At 42.3% G+C, this 24,117-nt stretch overlaps 1 protein-coding gene across 2 annotated transcripts; it reads left to right on the forward strand.

Moving 5' to 3' along the window:
* Positions 1 to 11,770: 11,770 nt before the first annotated feature.
* On the forward strand, positions 11,771 to 16,189 carry LOC120904238. 2 transcript variants are annotated; one of them, XM_040314081.1, is made up of 2 exons: positions 11,771 to 11,858; positions 12,719 to 16,189. In XM_040314081.1, the coding sequence occupies exon 2, from the start codon at positions 12,742 to 12,744 to the stop codon at positions 16,105 to 16,107; it is 3,366 nt and encodes a 1,121-aa protein (XP_040170015.1). In that variant the 5' UTR covers positions 11,771 to 11,858; positions 12,719 to 12,741; the 3' UTR covers positions 16,108 to 16,189. The 2 variants fall into 2 exon arrangements, with proteins under 2 accessions (XP_040170015.1, XP_040170016.1); XM_040314082.1 differs by lacking the exon at positions 11,771 to 11,858 and adding an exon at positions 12,594 to 12,662.
* The last annotated feature ends 7,928 nt before the right edge of the window (positions 16,190 to 24,117 follow it).

Below are 24,117 nucleotides of genomic sequence, written 5' to 3' on the forward strand. Positions count from 1 at the left end.
TATACTTTAAACTAGGACTATTAGTTGCACAAGCGGTGTTTTTCGGTGACATCTCTGTGCAAAACAAATAGTAATCAAACAAAAAGATCAACCCAAACCGAGGAGCCTAGAAGGTGTGCTGGATTAAAAAACAAGCAAACCGAAATTAATCCACCCCAAATCCTTCCAACAACCAACACCATTCAACATCCGAAAAACGTATGGCCTGGGCAAATCTCGTGACGTGCAAAACAACAACCTTAAAAGCCAAAAAACCCTTCCCAATTAGCATTTAGAGGTTCGCGTTTTAAACCGCTCCACCGGGGCTGTACAATGGCCCATCCTACAGACGGTTGCTAAACGACCTGAACGACTGGTACATGAAAAATAGGAAAACAACATGAAAGAAGAGAGTAATAAGAAGAAAAAGCAAGGTATGAACTTGGGCCAAAAGAAATCGGGTCGGTAACAACCGTTCTCTAAATTGACAGTTTGCCAAGCACTTTGGCCTGCCGGAATGGAGCCGTGCGATGCCTTGAGGGATGGAGTTGTCAAACGTGGACTTAAGGGAGGGTTTTAACACGGGGGCCGGCTCTTTTCAGCAGACAAAAGAGGACACAAGGGATGTACCGTTTGCGTGTGTGTTGTGTTTTGTGATGTGGCAGCGGATTAGCTGAATGTCGAATGTCGTCATTGTCGTACTCGTCGTCCAGGTACTGCAATGCTTTAGGGTTTGCAGTTCGTTGTTCTATTTTTTGCGGGAAAGGTTCATGTTATAGTAAGACTTAAATGAGTTTCTGCTTTGTTTCATGTGGATTTATTTAAGCATTCTTTAAAGGATTTAAGCTTCATCTCAATCTCTTTATTGAATGCTCTAATTCACATTAAACTTCCCAGCAAACTGCACTGTGTTAATATCATCCCACTGTCCTTGCTTCACCCTTTTAAGCGTCGTCATTTCTCAAACATTCAATTTCACTCTTCAAACATGACCCACAAACCAAACCACAGTTGGGTAAATCATCGCTATTTGCACCTAGTTTTCCCGCTTTTCATTCTTTCTCTCGGGCAGCACGTGCTGCAGCCCAATTTCCCAAATTCCCAGCGCGCTATAGCGCATATGCCAAAAACCGCAAAACTGCAGTGCCGGAGAGTGGGCTTGCTCCAACCCAACCCAGAGCCGGCGCATCGGCATACACGTATGCCCTTGTGCTCGGCCAGCTGCCAACCGATTGTGCCGGCTTGATGGAGGATGCAATCGTTAGCCCTAACAAGTGTAATCCATGTTTTATGATTGTCCTTCGATCGGTGGTAACAGTTGGTGTGGTTCGGGTTACAGGGTTTCCCACGATTTATTGGTCAGTTCCCATGATTTATTGGTGCGTTCCCACGATTTTTTGGTCGTATCCTATAGATTTTTGGTTCGTTCCCATATTTTATTGGTATTTTCCAATTGGATATCAATACAATTGGACCAACAAATTCTGGGAAACGACCAAAAAATCGTGGGAACGCACCAAAAAAATATGGGAACCCACCAAAAATTGATGGGAACCAACCAATAAATCGTGGGAAACCCTGTATATTTTTCTCTGTAAAATGAACGCTCAAACGTGTCGATTTGGGGCACGAAGCTTTGAGCGGATTTATACATTACAAGTTGGTACAGCTGGTTGTCTCTAATCTCACCTGTAGATCCGTGTGGCTTTTTTGGGGGCAGCGGGGAATGACATGAATGACATATTCCCCGATCGATCGGTATAGATTACAGCTGGTTGGATTAGCTGTCCTCAGGGACGTTGTATTTATTGCACTCGTGAGCGCTAAAGCAATCATTAAGCAAATGACCTCGGTTAATACCATGTCTCTTCAGATGGAATTTGAAAAAAATATTTTAAACTATGTATCATGTTTTTTTAAATCAATAACACGCAATTTGTTCATTGATAAGAGGCCGACCGCCAATCCGGAAGCCACCTAAATCCGCCAAACAATGACGTGGTGCTTTATTACAAGCCAAACTGGAATGCTTGCATCATGAAGGTCTCAATAACGAGGTCTCAGCACCGACAGCTAATCTAATCTGTGTATGCTTCATTTCCTAACTTCCAGTGTGTGAAACAGTTTTATTGCATACCATGGATAAGATATTGCTAGTAAAATGCTGAACCCGACTCGGGAACGGTTTATAAATACCCTGCTGCAGGACCAATGTAACTTCTTAATCAGACAAACGGGAGAGAAATCGCTAAAATACACCCATTACGCAGTGCAATCAATCCATCCACAAGCACAACGATGAAAGCCGTCCCAGTGCTGTTGCTGCTGCTCGTTGCTGCCGTCTGCTCGCTTGCCGACGAACAAGTTGCCGCACCGAAAGGCGTCACCATCCCGAAGGCCCCCCTAACGGTCGACTTTGCTGCGCTCGCGAAGGACAGTGCCCTCACCAAGGAGCGACTGGAACAGTTCCGCCAGGCGGTGGAAGCGTTCAAGAGCAAGATCGATGCGACGCGCATGAACACGGCCCACCGGGAAGCGATCAAGAAGGAAGCCCTGACCCGGCTGGCGGAGCGTATCGCACAGCTGAAGCAACAGGTGCCGAAAAAGCCGGTCGCATGAAGCTGCTGGGGCTGTAGTTTTGGTCGAATAAAAACAGTATTGTTAAAGTGATAACAGCGTGGTGTTTTGTTACTTTGTGTGCGACGTTATCGTGTGTGTGTGTGTGTGTGTGTGTGTGTGTGTGTGTGTGTGTGTGTGTGTGTGTGTGTGTGTGTGTATGTGTGTGTGTGTGCGCGCGCGTGTGTGTGTGTGTGTGTGTGTGTGTGTGTGTGTGTGTGTGTGTGTGTGTGTGTGTGTGTGTGTGTGTGTGTGTGTGTGTGTGTGTGTGTGTGTGTGTGTGTGTGTGTGTGTGTGTGTGTGTGTGTGTGTGTGTGTGTGTGTGTGTGTGTGTGTGTGTGTGTGTGTGTGTGTGTGTGTGTGTGTGTGTGTGTGTGTGTGCAGTGTATAACAGTTGGTAAAGCGTTTTTGGAGAGTTTGTTCAGCTAGTTTTGAGTGTTGCAATACTGGTCGTTCCCGTTCTATCGAACGCTTATCAAGCATACTAAAGCATTGGTTGGTTTGGCATAATATTCCGGACGCTAAAATGGACTTTTTTGTGCCGCAAAGCCTTACTTTAGGTAATGCAAAACCATTTCACTCTGTCATTCAAAATAAGAGCTAATCGAAATTGGGTTCTGATGTTCAATAACTTCCACATATGCATTAGTTAGACTTGATAAAACAGGTCTCTAGACCTTATATCTATGTTGTACCTACTGAACTTCTGATAAAACTAACGATGATTTGGACACTCCAAAGCTTAAAAATATCTAAGTCCTAACATTTTAGGACCCTTAAAGTCAAAATCAGCTTCCAAAAAGTTTAGAAAACAGTGCTAATTAAAATTGATGTTGATAATCATCTTTGACGACTTGGACAGACTATGTCTACGATCAAACGGTCAGTTAACTGTTAAAAGGATATCCGTCGAATGACGAATTACATTTTTAACATTAACCACCGACCTATCCAACATGTCATGGTGTACATATTCGATTATCTTGAAACAAATTTCATCACTCTAATCCACGTTGTTCGCGTTCCGATAATGCCCCCCTGCCCGACTACCTACCCTTATCGAAGCCGCTATCATAGACATATTGCTTATCAGCAGCACCGACAAACAACGGTGTCTGGGTCTGGGCCACTCATCAATCATCATTCAGCACCGATCTAAGTCGCGGCTTGTCGTAAAACCCCCCCAAAAGCGACATAATTGGAAGCGAATGTCTTGCTAATTCCGCCCCAACCGAGCCTGGATGGGATGCGATGCGTCCGTGCTACATATGCTACCGGCAAGCCCATCAAGCGTACTGAAGCGAAAGGATAATTTTGCACGTTCTCACCCTTTACCATTTGCAGCCCATTGCCGCCGTGCCCCGTGGATTGTTGACATGCAGGGGGGGGATCTTCCGCTTCACCAGCACTCTGCTTACGCCGTGTATGCTTAAGCCTAATTAGTTGTGCAACGTTATCATTATGGATAACGAATGCAAAACTGTCACCGACGTCAACTTAACCCTCAGTGCCTCCGTGTGCCGACGTAATGTCCCCCCTATTCGCCTCGAGTGCAGCACTCCAAGCAAAAGCCCATTCCCCATCCGTAAGCGTACGGCTTTCCGCTTTCACCGGCTTTCCACCGGTTCCATAATCTTTCGGCTCGGATAGGAGCGGATAGGACAGCTGGCAGAGCACGAGCTGTCAGTTCATTAAGTGTCCTACATTTCAGCAGCGACTACAAAAACAGAGCCGACTCGGCTCGGCAGTGGGCTTCTGCCTGCTACTTCTGCTGCTTCTGCAATCAAGCCTCCCTGATTGGAGTGATTATACAAATTATCCAATTGAAATGATACACCCCTGCCTGCCTGCCTGCATGCCCACGTGGGCCGGGGAGAGGGTTTTCAAGGGCTTCCATTGCCGGCAGCAGCAACCAAAAGGCCTGGCAATGGCAGAAGTGAAATGTTGTTGAATGTAATGCGACATGATGTGAATAACTGATAAACTGCTGTCACTGCCGACACTACACTGCTCCTCGTTCGGCGCGTCTAGCAGGCTGGTGCGCTTCGAGCGCGCCAGCACGTGCGCATGTTCCTGGTGCGGAAGTTGGTCGGGGGTGGTTTGGGAGCGACCTGTGAGAGAGGGTTCTGCAACGAGGCGAAAGCTTTTTGAGCACATCAATGCCCTTAGTACATTGTGCAACGTTTCAATCGGCTGTAGAATTAGAGGCTTAATTTGGTTGGCAAGGAAATAATACGCCAATGACATTAAGCTGACGTTTGGTGCCATGTTTCGTTTGACGGTCCCGCTGTACACGTGTTTTGTGTTTGAAATAGATGAACAAAGAGGGGTAAAAGGTAATTCAATAGGAAAATATACCTATTCCGCTCTAAAATTAGGTTGTTTGACTAAATAACTCAACGAAATTCCCCTTGCACACAGTCACAGTCCCTTCACTCATTGATGCCTTCAAACAACTCTCCAGGGTAACATATGCCACACCGTTCCGCTCGCATCATTAGCACCCAATAAACGCTAGAAGTGTACCATTTGTACCACACACATCCCGAACCATTCCGCCATCGAACGAACCAGCCTCACACAAACAAACCGGACGCGAGGAAAAATACACCACCCCCCAAAATAACGGGCAACATCAAATTATGCAAACAACATCAGCAAAGAATTACGAGATACCATTATCGCTCGGGCTGAGGCGTGCAAATAATAACACTCCGGTACTCCGGCCCAACCTGGAGTCCTTCCTTTTTCCCCCACACTTATACACACACACACTTGTGCCCCATATGCCGCATGGGAATCGGAACGTCGGGCCCCGTAGTGGAAAACGGCGAACGTAAGTGGATATCGTTTATTGGAAGGCTACTCAAACGTTCGGCGTTCCCCGGGAAAGACGTCGAACCCGTCCACCGACGAAAGACAACTCGAGTGCTGTGCGGGCTGATGAATGGTAGGAAATAAAAGCCACAGCTCGACCCGCTGCACCATGCCCAACACGGGTAAATGGGGCCACAAAACGGAAACGAAACCATCCGGCATACGGCAATCAATGAGAAGTGGGACTTCGATCGGGAAAGTATGTTTAAACGCGTGCCAGTAAGTGTGTGTGTGTGTGTGTGTGTGTGTGTGGCAGGATGAAGAACTGTGCAGAAACTACTCACCATTAGCCGAGACTACTTTTAGGCGCCTTCGGCACGTCAGAAGCGTCTTAGCAAAGCGATATAATTTGCTGTCATTTTGGGGCGGGAATACCAGAAAAAAGCGAATGCTTCTGAAGGCTCGATGGGTTTTGGTCCATTCACGTCACGTGCGTAGTCTGTTGTAGCGCACAATGTGTTTTTACACCCAATGCTTGACAAGAGAGCACATTTTGTAGCAAAAAATATGTCTTATTCTTACCATATCATTTTCAACCTTAAATCTACCTAATACACTTCCAGAAGCGTAGTCTTCAGGAATATTTCACAAAAATCATACATATACTAATAAATTGATGAATTTTGTATAATTAGTATGTGTAATTAGTCACTGAAAGCCAAGCCCACAAGTGGTACAGGCAGGCATTGACTGTTGACAACGGTTGTTGAGGCAAAAGAAGAAAAAGAAGAAGAAGAAGAAAGAAAAAGAAGAAGGAAGAAGAAGAAGACGAAGAAGAAGAAGAAGAAGAAGAAGAAGAAGAAGAAGAAGAAGAAGAAGAAGAAGAAGAAGAAGAAGAAGAAGAAGAAGAAGAAGAAGAAGAAGAAGAAGAAGAAGAAGAAGAAGAAGAATAAGAAAGAAGAAGAAGAAGTTTTTGTTGTTTGTTGTACTGAACAGCTGAAAACCGAGCTTTTTTACAAATGTTTTCATCTGTTCATTTAACGTTCAAATAAAACAATGATCTCGCCTTGATAGCTGTTTGCTGGATTTAAATAACGGATCTAGCGTTGGAAAAGATTTATTGATTACATTTTAACATGACTTTTAGTGTGGTTAATGTTTAAATTATAAAATTTTAACAAGTTTGCTTAATAACTGTTTGCACCTCACCAACTAAACGTTTATTAGAAAAATGTAAAATTGCATACCTTTAGGCGTTTTAAAAGGTTCATTCTCTTAAATCTCTCCTTTTTCTCTTCCTTTCGGTATTTTTTGGAGCGTTTTAAACGAATGTTAAAAGTATTTTTTCTCTAAAATTATGAAAGGATAATAATGAATAATGAATAATTATAAAAGAAACTAATCAAACGAACATCTGCGCTGTTTATTGCTCTCTTAAATATTAAATAAACCTGGTTCGCATAACTTCACTACACACGTTTGCTTTTATACAACTTATTATCTACTAATTACTTGCCCACACAATAAGGTTCCTCACTGTTAAATAGACCACCCGATGAACCATTCCAAGTAAAGCAATTGCAATAGCTTGTTTATTGCCCAGCAACACACTCATTTATCGTACGAAATGGATGAGCTGAGTGCCAGTGCCAGTGCTCTAAAATCCCCTCGAGACCCGAGCAAATAGGTAAACGATCCTTCCGAAAAAGGTGCTCCACAAACACCCAGACCCAGACCGTTGGTAGCATTTATGATCTTTGATCCTGCTGCAAATTGCTGTGCCTTTAAACCTGGTCGACCCTCCTGCGAGTCACAAAAAAAAAAGAAACCGGCCTCAAAAGAGCCCTCCCCATTACCCCCAGCAAACCGGAAGCGATGAACGACGTACGATGGGCGAGGAGACCAACAACGGCAACAACGTAAGGTTGTTTGCACTTTATGATAAAGTTGTTTATATTAACGCGAGACGCATAAATTTCCCCAAATCGTGTGCCATAAAATCTGTTCCAGGTAGTTACTTAAATTTTTACTACTGTATTTACCTTTCCCCAACCCCCCAAACGGGCGTCCGATGGTGTGTGTGTCGAAGAGAAAGGTATACGCTACCTCGAAACGGCATCCTCCTCTCCGGTGGTTCGACGAATTGCTCTCCTTTCGAGTGGTTGGCCCCTTGTATGGAATTAAAAGCCAATCTCGTAGCACCCGAACGGTGCTGCTTTACGAGCAATTCGAGTCGGTTCGGGTCGGAAAGTCGATCCATAAAACCACAATTAGTGTACACGTGTACTCTAGAGAGGTTAGCCTCCTCGTGATGACCCTGTCTGCATTCGGGTTGGAATCGTACTTTTCTATTGAAACTTTCATTCAGTTTTTGAGTCAGTTAAATGCAGCACCACACTTTTCAGAGTTTGGCCTTTTATTCACACTCACCCCGGAAAGTATGGCTTAATTCTCGATTACATTTTAAATGCAGCTTAAAGCTTGCACCGCCGGAAACGCATAACAAATTTCCCATTGCATTGCGTATCACCTGCACTGCTGCCTCGCAATTTGCATTCCCATTCCAGGATTGCACCCTTCGGACAACCCGGAACGATCATTAAGCAGCTGGAATCGCCGCTTGACATTTTCCTTTCCCCCGCTGTACGCGATGGCATTCAGCGTCGAAAATCGCTTTTCCCTCCGACATCATCGTGCTCATCATCAGCATCATCAGCATCAGTGCCAGCGACCAGTATCTCATAAAATTCAATTATGGAGCTTACACGCTGATACAATTTGCATTCCGATACGTGAAACGGGAACATTATATCACAGATTGCCCAACGGCGCGTCCAGCTCATTTCGCCCCCGGGTCCCTCCGAATGGGCCTACCGACCTACCTTTCACACACATACACACAGAAACAATCTTCTCCCTGCACTCTTCATTAGCATTCGAACATTCCCCTCCGGGACATTCGGGGTGCGTACGGGCGGTAATGCTTTACGCAATTTGCCTGCAACCAACCATGCCCTTCATTTCGTTTTTTGCTCCCTCGTCCGACATTAAGTTTTCGGTTCGATGGCTCTAGCCTGCAGCCATCTCCTTTGGCTCCAGCAATGATGTACTGCCAGCCGGTGTGTACGGTGTGCACGGGGCGGTGTTTCATATTTCCCAATTAAAATTTGCGCTGAATCAGGCTCAGGATGTGTAGTAACCGTTGTTTGTTGGGATGATTTATTGTGGCAGCTTTTGAACAAGCAAAAGGGGTAGTGGACAAGTGCAACAAGCAATCTACAATGCACAGTGGATCGTCGTTGGACGATGGGAGAAAGTTTTAATCAATCGGACGTCTTTATAGACTCTAGTAGTCTATGTGATGTTTCATTGAATTTTTGAGATATTTCTTTGAATTTTGCAGATGATTCTAATTCCATTTCTAATAGAAACTTTAACAACACTGAGAAGCTTGCAGTGAAGATAAGTTTCCATTGCAAGGAATTAGGATGTACGTGCTTGTGTTCAATAGTTATTAACGATAGAGTTATATGGTTGAAGAAAAAGTTGCGAAACCACTAGGAAAAAAATCTAAAAAATCGTTATAACTGAGGTCACTGGTCAAACAATTAATATTATCAAAGCATGATCTAATGTTTCCAATAAATATAAATACTATTTTGCTAATAAATTTGTCAGCATATCGAAGTAATAACAAATCATTGGCAGTTGAAGGCACAAAACCCGGGCATTCATCACCAATGAAACAATAAACTCAAACATATATATAAGAATTATTCCTAGATGAATAGAAATTCAGCCATATCGGAATGTCTTGTTGATAAAGAAATGAATAAATAATTGGCCATAATATATGAACATCATATCAAGGGTCATAATGGCTTAGTCAAGAACAGACCAGCTGTCGTTATAGTCGGGAAGTGTTAAAATAGTAGAGTTAAATAAATCATTACAGCTGTCCTGAATTTTCGGCCTTAATTAAAATATTTGGCATTAAATAATTTTAAAATAAATAAAAAACAGACGATTTATTGGTTTTGCTGAATCTAATGATAGGCTTCGAAGGATAAGTCGTTAATTCGATTTAAAAATTCTTCATGAGCTCTTTGTGTAGCACAAAATAACCCGATTATAGGGTATTTCCACTGATAAAAGCTGACATTTCAAACGGGCCATTATTTGGATTTATTATTGCTAAAAGTGTATGTGATGTTGTTCTGAGCAATATGAATAAAGTTGATTTGCATTACTTAGTTTTCATTATTCATGTTGAAAATATTATCCAAACCTCTTTTTAACCCCTTTTTTAAAATCTCACTGTTGGATGTTCATGTTCATGTTCATCAATACAGGGTTTCCCACGATTTATTGGTTGGTTCCCATAAATTTTTGGTGGGTTCCCATATTTATTTGGTGCGTTCCCACGATTTTTTGGCCGTTTCCCAGAATGTTTGGTCCAATTGTATTGATATCCAATCGGAAAATACCATTACATCATGGGAAAGAATCAAAAATCAATGGGATACGATCAAAAAATCGTGGCAACGCACCAAAAAATCATGGGAACTAACCAATACATCGTGGAAACTAACCAATACATCGTGGAAAACCCTGTAATTGACTACATTAACATTTTCAACAACAAAACGCCTGAAGCTATGCACAACTTTTGACAATATGAGAGTAATAATGAACCGTTTTATGGGTTATTATAACTTTTGAATTTTCTGAACAATTCCTGACGATGAAACTTAATAAACCATATCATGTAATTTAAAAGAAACATTTATTAGCTCTTGAAGACATTCCCTTAACTTCAACAGTTTACTAACCTACAAACCATCATCGTAGTAGTTGATCTTGCAAAACAACACGCTCTGCTTAACTACTTTCTATAGCCAATCGAAAATAAACTTCTCTTTCACCGCCCTACTCTATCTATTTCAAAAGCCATTAATCAACGATACTCGCATTCTTCATTTCCACCGGGAATGAGCCAAACTTTAGACGCTCTTCACAGAAAACGGGATAAACTTGCACCAAAATTCATCCCTCCCGACCCAAAACCCATGGTGAACCGTTTCACCAACCATCAATTGGATTAGAATTCTTATCACTGTCCGTACCTCCACATCCACAAAGTAGTGAAGGAGATCCTCGCCCCTCCCCTTGCCGAAACTCGTCAAAACTAATTCGAACGCTCCACTGGCCAAAGTTGTGCAGCGTAATGCGCAGAACGGCGGAAATTACTTCAGCCAGCTGGCCCAGTTGCTTCCAGCGTCGGTTCGAGTGTCGGTAGTTCCGCTGCAGCGAGACAAACTTTTCGCTTCCAAGCTTTCGGCAAGGGCCGGTGCCGTTTCGGACCGATCCGGTTGGTCGGTGATGCGATTACAGCAATTGTAAGACGATCTTTTTCCATTGGAAAGTTTCTTCCAACAACTCGTGTATTGCGGCAAAGCTCGAGAGCATTCGTTTCTCTGTTAAGCTTCATTTACCAAAGTATTCCACTATAAATATTAATATTTAAACAACACTGCTTAGAATGTTTTGCAAAGTAAACTATGATTTACAACATTTCGTCCTGGAACGTGTTACCGCAAACAAACCACCACAACAGCTTTCGGCAGCAAAATTTACACCCAAAAATTCTCTCCTCCCGGCTGCGTTGCGTTTCTGCCACGTACCAGTGATCGAGTTTCTTCCATTTTCCACAAAATCCGATTATTAATTTTGAAGTGGTTGGCCAAACTTGCCGCAAAACGTTTTCCCCCGTTTCCCGCGCCATTAGATCGACCACAATTTTGGATGCAACCGGTTTGTACCTCATACCCGTGAAAGCTGATAGGCCCGCCTAACTGGGAGGCTGTGCGCTGGGCGTATATTCTAGAGGACGTAACAGACGCACATCGGTGTATGTAGCGCGTGTGCAGCAGAAATTAATAATCCCTCCCTGGCCCGAAAATTGTGCAGCGAAATTATATACTAATCCGCTTAAAGTTGTACGAACAATAAATTTGGATGTAAATAGCTTAAACCAGGGCGGCGAGCAGGCACTAAGAGCCGAGCGGAGCGAAACTGGCTGTCTAATTTCCAATGTGGTGGGATTATGAAATAAACGTATTAAGCTAACACACCGGGAGAGCTTTAAAATAATTTTCCATTTAATTGTTGTAGTGTGTTTAGTTTTTTCTTTTCATTATTCGTAATAAACCACCCTTTACCTTAGGTCGTTGTTTGACAAAAGTGCGACTCAAAATACACATATAGCTAACGAATGTTGCCTTATCAACATTAACCCACACTATGGCAGCGCGCTAAGCGCTGGTTCAATAATGTGAGAGTCGCAATCAATCGTGCGCGTGTCGTAGGCACTCACCCAGTCGCTTGTTACCCATACGCACGAACGTACGTCTTTTGCCGCTACCGGCTTGCGCTAATGCTGTAATGTAAGTGATTTGTGATGTGTTTAAAGCGAGTGAGTTTATCAGGGGCAGCTTGTTAAAATAATGCTTTCAATCACTGGAACTGGAACGCATATTTTAATTGACTTTGACAGTGATTTGGACTTTCGTTCATTATGTGAATAAAGTGATATTTAACTCTTGACGCCTGAGCATGTTCAGTAGTATAAGTGATACGCATTGCGCTCTCAACGTCAACATGGTACACTCGCAGTGTGCGTGTACGTTAGCTACGATTACCACTACTTGCTTACGAATTTTTGGAACCAAATTTATCAACAGTCAGTGCAATGCAAACAAAACAATCATAAGCCGTTGTTGTCGGCAGGGTTAACTGCATAACTCTATGGAGGTTAACAGGGCATTACGGCACACCAGTAGCAAAGCTAGCTGTTCATTACTAAAATATTAAAATCATTTTTAGAAATCTCAAATATGTCTATGAATTCGGTAGTAACGTTCTACATTTTCTTTATTTTTTTGTTTACTTCAATAAAAAATACATTGCGATTGTGAATATATTTTCAAAAAAGCAATTAAATTATTCGAGAAAATTCAAATAACTATGTTTAAATCTCATATAATAAACAATGTCTCATAATTTACTTAATTATTTTACTTTCATTTAAATTCACTTCCAATTATTATCAAATAAATATAAAATAATTCAAATCAATTTTATAGATTTAAAACTCTTTCCTCTAGCAAGAACTGCAGCATCTGGATATGAAGAAATATGTATAATCTTTTTTAAAAAAAGCGAGAAAGTCATATGTTGTTAGATCATTGGTATGTAAACAATGTAAAATATCATCTTATTATGTCATTTATCATTTTAATTTAAGGTTTTAACCCCAGCAATATCAACATGGAACCACCAGCAAAAAAGACAAAATTAGACACTGAAAATGTCCCAAATGCAACAGCCAGCCAGAGCGTTAGCTCTTCCTATCACGGGATGTTCTACCATCTACGGCTCGGAATGGTGATACTGCTGCACTCGTACAATCTTCATCGTAAAGGAACGCTGCCCCACCTCAGCATCACCATGGAAGACTGTGAGGCGGGCAAGTTTGATGACATAGTGATCCGCTACGCGTCATCCACCACCCCGAAAGGTACCATTTACATCCAGGCCAAGCATAAACTCTCCTCGGAAAACACGAAACCACTCACGGAAGGAGATTTCTTCACGAAAAAGGCCTCCAGCACTCCGTTCTCCATTCCAATGTACTTTCGATCGTATCTGGACCACTATCGGCCCGCTTCCAGTGGTTCGCATGCGTACTTACTCTGCACCAATGCAACGATCGATGATAAGATGATGCAATATTTCACCCGGCGACACTATGATGTGAGTGACATTCTATCATTTTGTGATTTGATTAACGCTACATGCTATTCCTTCAAGCAAGAAGGCAAGTTCACCGCACTGTTTAAAGATCTGCGAAGAGTCAGTTTGGAAAAGCTTGGCAAACTGCTCGCGACTCACGCCAAAACTGGTGAGGAAATCAATTCAAACGACACACTCATTCGTTTGTACCATAACTTAATTGCAATGTCGGTGGAACGGGTCACGTCGAACGTGTTCAGATTCAAGCGTGAGTTTTGGACAGCACACGATGCCACGCCCATGGGAAGGCTTCGCATCATCGTTGAGCGGGAGTATGGAAAGCTGCCTCAAAATAGGCCCAAAGAAGAAGCGATACAGTTAACGATTTCAAACGCCTCCATTGATTTCCCCAACGCCGCTACAAACCCTGGCTCCGTGGATCAGTTTTGCTTTGAGCAAATCGATCGAATAATCCACCAATTTTGTGACGAGTTCCTGTTGGTGTGTGGATCGAAAAGCGAATCGAATCTGCTAAGCGACGCTCACGAACTGATGCCCAGCTGGGTGCGCGATCGAAAGGGAACATTTGAAAATCTGCAAACCCTGCTGCTGGAAGCACTCCGAGGGGAAGGATCGAGCACGATCACGCTGAAGCAGCTCAAAGAAAAGTACATCGAAGTAAATGCGAACGAAAGCTTCAACATGCTGCGAGTACTGACACAAGAACACTTTCAATCAGTGCGCAATGAATATCCATTTATCGAATTACAGGAAGATCGTCTGAAAGACTCTTCGCTCTATCGATTCATTTGTGACAGTTCGTCGCTTGATGTTCATTGCTTTTTTACCAAACACAACGTTAATGTCAGTTCAATGATTATTGCACAAGCTTCAGCCCTCGAACAGTATGATTGTATATTTGTAAACGCTTCATCAAGCCAAGTGAAAGGAAACATTCGTGAGATCGTTCGTGATGTGATGGAGTTCTTCTTTGATGTTGATCTCACATCACGTTACATTTTTGTCATTTATGGTCAACCAGCACCAGAAGATATTCGTGCAGTCCAGAGACATTCAAGTAAATACAAAATTAAGTCCATTCTTATTCAACAACTAACCGAGGACAATTTAAACGCAGATCGTTTCTTCGTTCGTGATCTTACGGAGGAAGCAAACGAACGGTTGTTAAAACTGCATAAACATTTCACGATTTTTGGAACAACTATCACTTTCAATAAGGCTGTGCGAGACGATGATACATTAAGTTTTTTGTGTGGAGTGTTGGAAAGGTGTAGCGAAACGGATGAGCAAAGGAATGAATATTGCAATAAGAAGAGCTTTGAAAACATTAGCAAATGGTATATTCCTCGTTCTATTGCATCTTATGGAGAGCCTAGCAGTAAACCTGGATTGCAAGAAGAAAGGATCGAATTAGAGTATCCATCAGATCTTCAAGTAATACCGTTTAATAGATTTTCATTAAGGACTTCAACCGGTTTAACGCACTTAAACTCTGCCATTAACTTGCCTAGCGACGCTCACTGCTTTCCTGAAGAGCTAAAGCCCAACAATGAAGCGAAAGTGCACATAATCCTAGATGACGCTGGGTACGGAAAATCCACCTTCTTTATTGCACTAGCATCTCATCTATCGAATAATAATCCATCGCCGTTTGTCATACGCATGATCGCTTTGAGCTATAGTGCCGATTTTGCTCGCCTTAAGACGGCCGCCGACCCCAGCAGGATGGATGACACAGCCATCGTGAGAATCCTGTACCGGCTTATCCATTTGACACTGTGTGTGAGCAATGTTAACGCACAATCAGTAAGAGATACCGATAGCATAAGAGAGCGGGCAGATGAAGCCGCCCGCCTGTTTACAATCTCAGAAGGTAAAGTTGTGCTCGATAAAGATCAAACTAGCTCATCCAAACTAGCCGTAGAAGAGCTGCTAGAGTTGCGATTGTTTGCAGATAAGTTTAATCAAAAACAGCTTCTACTCCTGCTGGATGGGTTTGATGAGATTGCTCCACATTATAAGCAGCTTGCAATGAAGTTCTTGTCACGGCTCGCAGATGTGGATGGCATTGGAAAGCTTTACCTTTCCTCCAGACCGTACGATTTCAAAGCTGAGATAGAGCAAGCTTTTCCCAGTTGTAAAATACACCAGCTAGAACCGTTTGCAATGCGCGATGAATTACGATTTGTGCACAATTATTTGACTAGCGAACTTGAAGCTTACAAACGGTGCGAGGAAAGGGATCGTTTAACGATTGTAGCGATTTTGAACGATCGCCTAATGGAAAGTATTGGTGAACTGAAGTATATTCCTCTGTTTCTTCACATGGGAGCAAGAATGCTATTGCCTGCAGTTAGACAGCATGTAAATTTTGAACAACGTACAGTTTCACGCGAAATCTTCAACCCAACTAACAACGATCAATTACGAATGATTGCAGAATTTGTTGACAGAAAGATGCAAATACTACAAATTGGTAAAACTGGCCTAACCGACACTGTTACGTATAATGCAGCGCAGATTATTAAAAACGAGGAAGCTCGCCAACAGTTGAAGCGTAGACATTTACTATTAGCGCTGGTAGTGATGTTCGACAAGGACGACAGAGCTACGTTGCTGTCGAACAAGGAACAGCTAGAGGTCGCTCGATGTCTTCAAAAGCTAGCTGAAAGCAATGAGAAGACAGGAATCGTACTAGGAGTGCGGGATGATGTGCCCCAATTTTCGCATCGAATCTTTGCGGAGTACTTTGCGGCGTGCTGGTTACACGAACACAAGCATCGAGCGGAGTGTGTAAGCTTTCGTCAGTCGGAGTCGTACCGTAAGCGTGAGCTGAGCCGAGTGAGGGATTTTTTCGATCGGATGAATCAAATGGGGTAATAGCTGTAACATGACAAATTATTCTTCAAGTTTTTTTTTATTTTATGCACTATAAAATATTGAATTTTGTAATTTTGAAATAATAAATCACGCTTGAATGTTAATTTTAAATATTTTTAGATATTAAACCACCTTAAAACCGACCGAAATGGAGACGCCTGGTAGGTTGTACACTTTTAATGCACATTTTTCGCATTTTTCTAGACACGTCATTAAAGAGAGTAGGGGGTTTCGAGCTGAAACCCTCAGTGGCAGTGATGGAAATGCGCGTCAATAAAATGCAAATATTTCTGCGAGCCTTTCCTCCCCCCCTTTTTCCTCATTACTTACCATCGTAATTTGTTGATAAGACTCACTAAAAAGCTGTCCAGCTTTTCGTTCCTCTTTCGCCTATCACACACCCTCGGGCCTTCTTGTTATCTCTTATTCTCCCGCACAGACACTCTAAAACACCGTTGGCTAAGCCGGGACGATTTCACACTTTACGTGCTTTAAAACTGGCACGGCGACGCCAAATTCCAAAGCACGACGCTATCAGCGTATTCAGACACACCCACACACACGTCCCTCACCCAAAAGCCAGATGGCAAACAAGCATAAAATACTGATGTCATCTCGAGACGGAAGGAATTTAATATATCTTCCATCCTTGCCGGCGCCATCACGCATTCCTCGCACTCGTGCGCGATGGTGCTAATATCATCTCCTGCGAAGCGCAGTGAAAAAAGCGCTCCGTACGAAAACACAAGCCGTAGCGTGTCGGGCGTATGTTTGTTGTACTCATCAGGAGTCGCACCATTTTCAAACACGATGTAGTCTAGGGGAGCTCCGGGCGCGGGAAGAAGGCGCGGACGGGTAAGTAACAACTTCAACTGACACTCTGTAGAACTGCACAAGATTAAACTGGGTCAACGCTTCCCCTGTGTGGAGTGTGTATGAACTTACACGAGCGAACGGAATGTTGCTATGTTGTTTAAGGGCGGAAAAAACTGTATGCTCGTTGACTTGTGAGCAGGGAACGCAGGCGAACATAATTAAATTTTAGTTTACAATATGAAGCGTTGCGTTGCTAAGTAACAGGAAATAGTGTGTGTTTTTTGTAACATTATCAAGCAAGAATGAATGAATGAAGCGAAAAGATTCAAGATACATTTAAGTTGCAAAGAACTCTGAATGAAAAACGTAAGGAAATGTAGTTTAAAGGAAATAGTTTAACTTGAAAGGAAATATAAAAAACTTTCTATTAATTTTATTCATTTTCCTGAAGGAAACCCTTTAATATGTTAAAGAGTTTTTTTTAAACATTCATTTTTTTTTCATTGCTCAATTTTCCACTATTTTGTTCAACTCTTGCTCGTTCTTCACTTATTATCTGTTTGTTTGTTTCTTTACTTTTTATTGAAGCATGTTATCTACTTTATATTTCATATCAATTACACCTTTTTGTTATTAAAGAAGATCGGCCCAAAATAGCAATTTTCCTTAAACTGGGATAGGAATGTAAGTCCACAAAAGTAAATTGTTTTTTTTTTACACACAAAAATACCCAAGCACCATTCTTTGTAGCGACCGCGGGTGAAACCAACCAGCAGTAAACAGTATTTTACCCCACCACTGTACGAGCTTTTACACATTCTACGACCTACTGGCAAGCAGTTTCCTTTCTTATTCGGGCTGGAGGCGTCTAACAATGTAGCTATGCAGGTTTTTTTTTTCTTCCAACCAACCACCAGTCAGTTGTTGCTAATACCGTGAAAATGCTACCATTTTGCCTTTTTACTTGCTTTTGCTGCTGCTAGCTTTTGATCCCTTGAAGACACATTCAGTGCAACTCCTTTTTTCCTCTAATGCACTCATAACGCTGTTATTTATACGAGCCATGTCTCTTTCTTCCTCTCTCTCTCTCTCTCTCTCTCGCTCTCTCGCTTACACCGTACCGACTTTTCCTCAAGATTGCAAGAAGCTTTCGCTTACCCGCAGACCTCCGACGGCGCCAAGTGCAGCTCTTTATTAGCTGTTGCATCATCCCAGCCCAAGCGCTCCCAGATAAAGTCCCATACCCTGTCGAGGTTGTTTCCTTTATGATTCCCATCCCGGCGCCACACGAAAAGCGGGATGATACCTTCCATTGCTTCCTGTGTACGGTACTAGGCAGGCAGCTTGCTTTGCCGTACTGTTTTTTGTCTCTTTCTTCCCTCCTTTCTACAACGAACACTGCTGCAGTCAGTTCCCTTTTTGCACAAATGAGCTAAAAAGCGGCACCTTACGAGGTGCTTTTCTGTTGCTTTGTCAACGAGTCAGCTTTCTCGCGCTCGCTCTATCGCTCTGTTTCGGTGCATTGTATCGTAAGCTTCTTTCTTGTTTAAGCAGGCGTCAACGCCAGTCACCATGGTACCTTGGGGAAAAGGGTGGTCAAATTTCGAGAAATCAATCAAATTGCTTTAGAAAATTTAACAAAATTGATAAAATATAATAAACTTATCAAATTATCAGCTTTCAAGTGTTACTTTTTCATCACATGTAATGCTTATTGATTGATGCATTTTTTTTTACTGATTTTTAACATAAACATTCATGTACATAACAGTTTTATATTTTAAAAATATGAGCATAACAATGGCCAAACAAAATTTCAACTAAAGATTCATTAACAACAACAACAACCTAATTACATATGTTGAGACTTATGAATACAGCCTAAACTTACTGGCTTTTTAGTTGGTACGTTTTGCCAAAGTTTTTTTTTTAATTTTTCTCAAAAGACCATACGGATTCTGAGAAAATTTCAAAATCCAGGATTCTAATACAAGTGCACGCTTTTTAATTGAACTGCCAGACAACGCTCGACCGTTTAACTAAAAAGCGTTCAATTGTTGAATTCAGACTGTATTCCTAACAAATGGAGACGCCTAGTTCTTGGTGGAAATGGGAAGCTTTAAGAGCTTTCAACGAAACATGAACTCAGTGTGATACTAATCAAATCAATCTAAACGTTCTATCAATTTAAAGATATATATTTTTAGGATTCTTAAATCTTCTAGGTGTGTGAAAGCTACAAGAAGAAATAATTTAAAAAAAAAATAGCTACAACGATCTTAATTATTATGAGAGTTATGTATGGAGGCGCCTAATCTTTGGTGGAAATGGGAAGCTTCGTGAGCTTTCAATACAACTTGAACTTAATGTAGTACTAATCAAATAAATCTGATTGGTCTATCAAGAATATATTGTTTTATTGTTTTACTTTTGATTAATACCACAAATATTTATACTTTTTTTTAAAGATCAGTAATAAATAATTATAACCACAGACTGTTCACAACTTACCCACTGTCAGTAGATCGCATTGGATTCAAGGGCGTTGATCACGCTTACATGCAGCAAAAAAGGGAGCTCGCAAATGGTAGTTAGTGTTGGTGCCACCCTTTTCCGGCGGGATGACGTTTGGCACCCGACGCTGCTTTTGGGCGGATGCAACAAACCATACAACACATGTACACACACGCACACATGTATCGCCAAATATGCCGCAAGGTATAGCAAAGCCCCTACACGGAACGAACGAAACAAGCTGAGCAAGTTTTCTAATTAGTGCCTTTTTTGTATGAGAGAGAGGAAACAACACAAAGGCAATGATAGCGGTAACTCAATGTGGAGCTGCTTTCTTTACGGCACCTTTGTTTGTATGTCTTTATGGTGTTGGTTAATAACCGTTACCTTTTCAAATAGAGCTACTCAAGGCGTGTGTGTGTGTTATTTTTTTTGTGTTCGTAGAGAGAAAGTCTTCCAGAAGAGTTGTGAATGAAAATGAGCAAAAGCAACGACCAAAGACGACCGTATAATCGAGCACTAGTAGTTGGTGGTAAATTAAGACACCGAACAAAGCACCTTTTCTAATAGAACCGCGCGCTTTTATTACGTAGTAAAAGGGATTCTTTTGATACTGTTTTGCTTCCTTTCTTTCATTCTCTCCAATTTACGGCGACAACTGAGCCAGAAAATAAACGCCCCATTATTGATAGATCTTTCATTTCGTTCGTTGCCCTCCAGAACTATCGCAATTCCCACGAAACTCATTACTCATCGTTTACCTTCATTTTTCCCCCGAATTGAACATCCAATTGGAACTGTCTGACCGTGCACGGAGTAGCACGCTGCTGATCGGGGCACGAGATTGGCTGTGAGTCCATCCGCTTCTTCATTAGACAGTAGACCACATTTTTACCACCCAAACCTCATTATCGGTGACCAATCGTGCGGAACGTGAAACTGCACAGTGAAACAAAGGGCGAAGCTCATTACTGCCCCATTCCGGATGGTTTCTATCCTGTTTGGCACGTTCTTTTTTTGTATGTTTTGGTTTGGTTTCATCTCGAATGCAATCAATTGCATGGTACGGGTTTGCAGGAATGGACCATAAGATATCGCTTTCTATTATCGAACGAATAAGCACCATTGTGTTTCCTTTTCGAACCGATCCCAGTGGAGAGTTAATTCTTTCCCTAGTCATTCGTTTGCGACGTACCTTGCAGTGAGCAATGGTTTATGCTGTTGGTGCACTTTGGCTTTACTGGTGCGTATTTATAGTATTTTTCATTAACTTTTAGCAAATATTCAATTTTTGGCGTGGTTCCATAAAAACCAATCCATAAAAAATCCGTTTTTTTAATCTAGTCATCGCTTAAAACGGTGGATAATACTTTAATGCAAAAGTGCTGAATTCAACCACTCAATATGTTACCCTGAACCTTGTCACCCGTTCGCACTTTAAAAAATCATCCCAAACGCAATGCAGCACATGCTGAGTAAATATTCTTTTTTTTAACACATTTCTCCATTACGCTCATCCAACCAGGGCACTAGTGGTCCGTTTCTTTTTCCATTACCCGGCCCCGGCACCGAGGTCAGGGCGTTGAGAAAGTGCAGGATCAATTTTAATCCACTTATCGAACGATGCGGGCTTTCGAGCGCACCGGTGGGCAAGGTAAAGCACTAACTACCAACGCCGCCGCTTCGCTTTGTTCCACTTTGAAGTCAGCTTTTTGTTTTTTTTTTTTTGCAAATATCCATCCAGCGAATATATCGCTTACAATCAAAGCCACCGTCCCATAGGGCACCCGTTCCAATACCAAGAAGAAATGGAAAACGATAAATCTTTCCCAAAAAATGCGCGGTAAACGCAATCATTGTCTTAATTTAATATGATTACACTTTTTTAACATTTTGTTATTGACATGTTTAATGTATTCAGTTAGAAAATTGCAGTTTTCTGTTAGTAAGGCGATTTTTTTATTAAAAAAAAGTCGGTTCTTATCAATGTTGGGCATTTTCAATATCTATATGAAACAAATAAACATATAACGACTATTGTTTTTAGAACTGTTGTTTTGCTGAAAATTTGTTTACTTTTCCACTTTAAATTACTTACCTACTTATCCGGCGCTACAACCGCTTTGCTGTTTTGGCCTGCCTGTCAGAAGGAGTGTCCGAAACCGCTCACGGTCTCGCGCCTTCGTCTGCCAGTCCGTTATCTCAGTCCACCGGAGCCTGGCGAGCTTGTTACCCTGTACGACAGTGAGGTCGCCGTACATCTCGTATAGCTCGTCATTATAGCGGCTCCTCCATTGTCCTTCCACACATACGGGGCCAAGTGTCCTTCTGAACATCTTCCTCTCGAACGCGGCTAAGAGAGTTCCGTCACATTTGAACAGTGTCCATGTCTCAGAGGCTTATGTGAGGACAGGTACTATAAAGGTAGCTACGTCCGATGCGTACCTTTCAGGCTGTAGAATGATCGGGTGGCAGCCAGTGTCCTTGCGCGCAACTCAGCTACCAGCTACCAAAATCAGTTTCGTCTTTGACTCGTTTATCTGCAATCCGAGGTTCTTTGCAGGCTGCTCGATCCCTTGGTAGGCTTCTGCTACATAGGAGAGCCGCAGACCAATGATGTCTACATCATCAGCGTATGCCAGGATCTGGGTTGACTTATAGAAGATGGTTCCCGTAGTCTCCACCCTCGAGTCACGGATGGCTCTCTCTAGCGCCAAGGTGAATAGCAGACAGGCAAGCCCGTCCCCCTGGCGCAGACCTTTGGTGGTAGCAAAAGGCCCTGAGAGTTTGCCATCCACCCTCACCTGGCATGTGACGTTGGTCATAGTCATTCTTACTAGCCTTATCAGATAGGCCGGGATTCCAAAAGAGCTCATAGCGTCGTATAGTTTTACCCTGGCTATGCTATCACATGCCGTTTTGAAGTCAATGAAGGCATGGTATGTGTCGTTTCTATATTCAGCCATCTTCCCCAGGATTTGCCGCATGGTGAAGATCTGATCAGTGGTTGATTTTCCGTTTCGGAATCCTCTTTGATAGTTTCCGATTATCTCTTCGACGTGCGGGACAAGACGATCCTGAAGGATCAGTGAGAATATTTTATTGTCGGTATTCAACACCGTAATACCCCAACCTGTCTCTTTTCTTGTATATGGGGTAGATGATGACGAGATTTCAATCAGAAGGCATTGATTCGCTATCCGCTTTAACTATTAATTCGTAAATATTTTTTCATGAAACAATCTAAAGCGAGATGAATATAGCAATCTAGCAAGTGGATTTGCATCGACCCGTTCTCTTTCAAAATTCTTGAATTATTTGATCATAATTCAATCTTGCTTTAAGGACATTGCAATGCCAACTTGATGGTGTTACGATTTTTTGTAACAATACTCCTATAAAATGTAAGCTTAATGCTTATTTTATACTCTTTCACTACTTTCCAAATAATTTCTATGCCATTTCGATTCCCATACCATTCGACAGTTAACAGATAATTCCTTTCGAAGGGGAAAAATGCTAGCAAGCACATTAAACAAAACATTCCAACGTCGCGTTACACACTTAACCATCTCGGAATGTTCACCAAAATGGAAAGAAATGGTCACCACCAAGTAGCACGGTTTGTGTCTTTCCTCTCTCGACGACCACACATACACACACACACAGTGTAGCTGCTACTTGACGAAAAATGCGAAAGTTCGTGTGGTCTGTGCTGTGTTTACTCCGCCTGTCTGTCTCTCGACTGGTACATGGACTGTACTGTCCACGACGAAACCACAGAACAAAGTGCATCTTTGCAGTGCCACCTTCCCCCCTGCCTTTCCCGAAACAAGCCACTGGACAGTGACTGACCGAAATGTGCATCTATTTACCAACACCACCACCACCACGAAGCGAATGCTGTGCCTGAGAAGCATACCACAAAAACCACAAATGTGAGTATAATTTCCATTCGCCACAGTAGCAGCGTGCGGGAGTTGTAGATACGGCTTATGAACCACGGTCACTGGGGAGATCCGTTGTGGTGACCATTTTCAGCAGAATTGGGCACTAATTACTACCGACTCACGCTGACCAGTTGAAAGTCCCATTGGATATGCGTGGTGAGGAGAGTATCTTTCCTTGGCAGAGATTTCCCCACGAACCGGTGCATTAAAACTGCTCACAGTGGATGGGCAAACAGAGGATAGAGCTTCTTGCATAAGAGAACACTAGTTTTAACCCATAAATTACAAATAACGTTATCTAACGCAACGTAACGTAACGTTATCTAACGCAACAAAATCATCATTTCTTAGCAACCCGAATGACTCGTGACACGTGTTGTTGACAACCCTGTCAACTTCAATCAATTCCCATGTAGTACAATAATTAAGCTCCATGTTTTCTTTCCCCAATCCTTGTCTACCCCTCGTCGAACGAAGAATTATGAAGACACAGCTCAAATAAAGCTACAATCCCTTTCACTCCATTTTACACCAACCACCATCATCGACCCCCCGCACCACACTCACATCGGGAATGCGAACAAAGCGAGAAATAATCTAGTTTGTGTTACATAAGTAAACATCAACAACAAAAAACCCCACCACCACCCCACCATACGGGGCCACTAATGAAAACATAGAGTCATTGCTTGGTTTCACTGCCTTACCACTCGTTGCACGAATGGTAGCG

The sequence above is a fragment of the Anopheles arabiensis genome, chromosome 3 (assembly GCF_016920715.1).
Source record: "Anopheles arabiensis isolate DONGOLA chromosome 3, AaraD3, whole genome shotgun sequence".
Taxonomy (NCBI): domain Eukaryota; kingdom Metazoa; phylum Arthropoda; class Insecta; order Diptera; family Culicidae; genus Anopheles; species Anopheles arabiensis.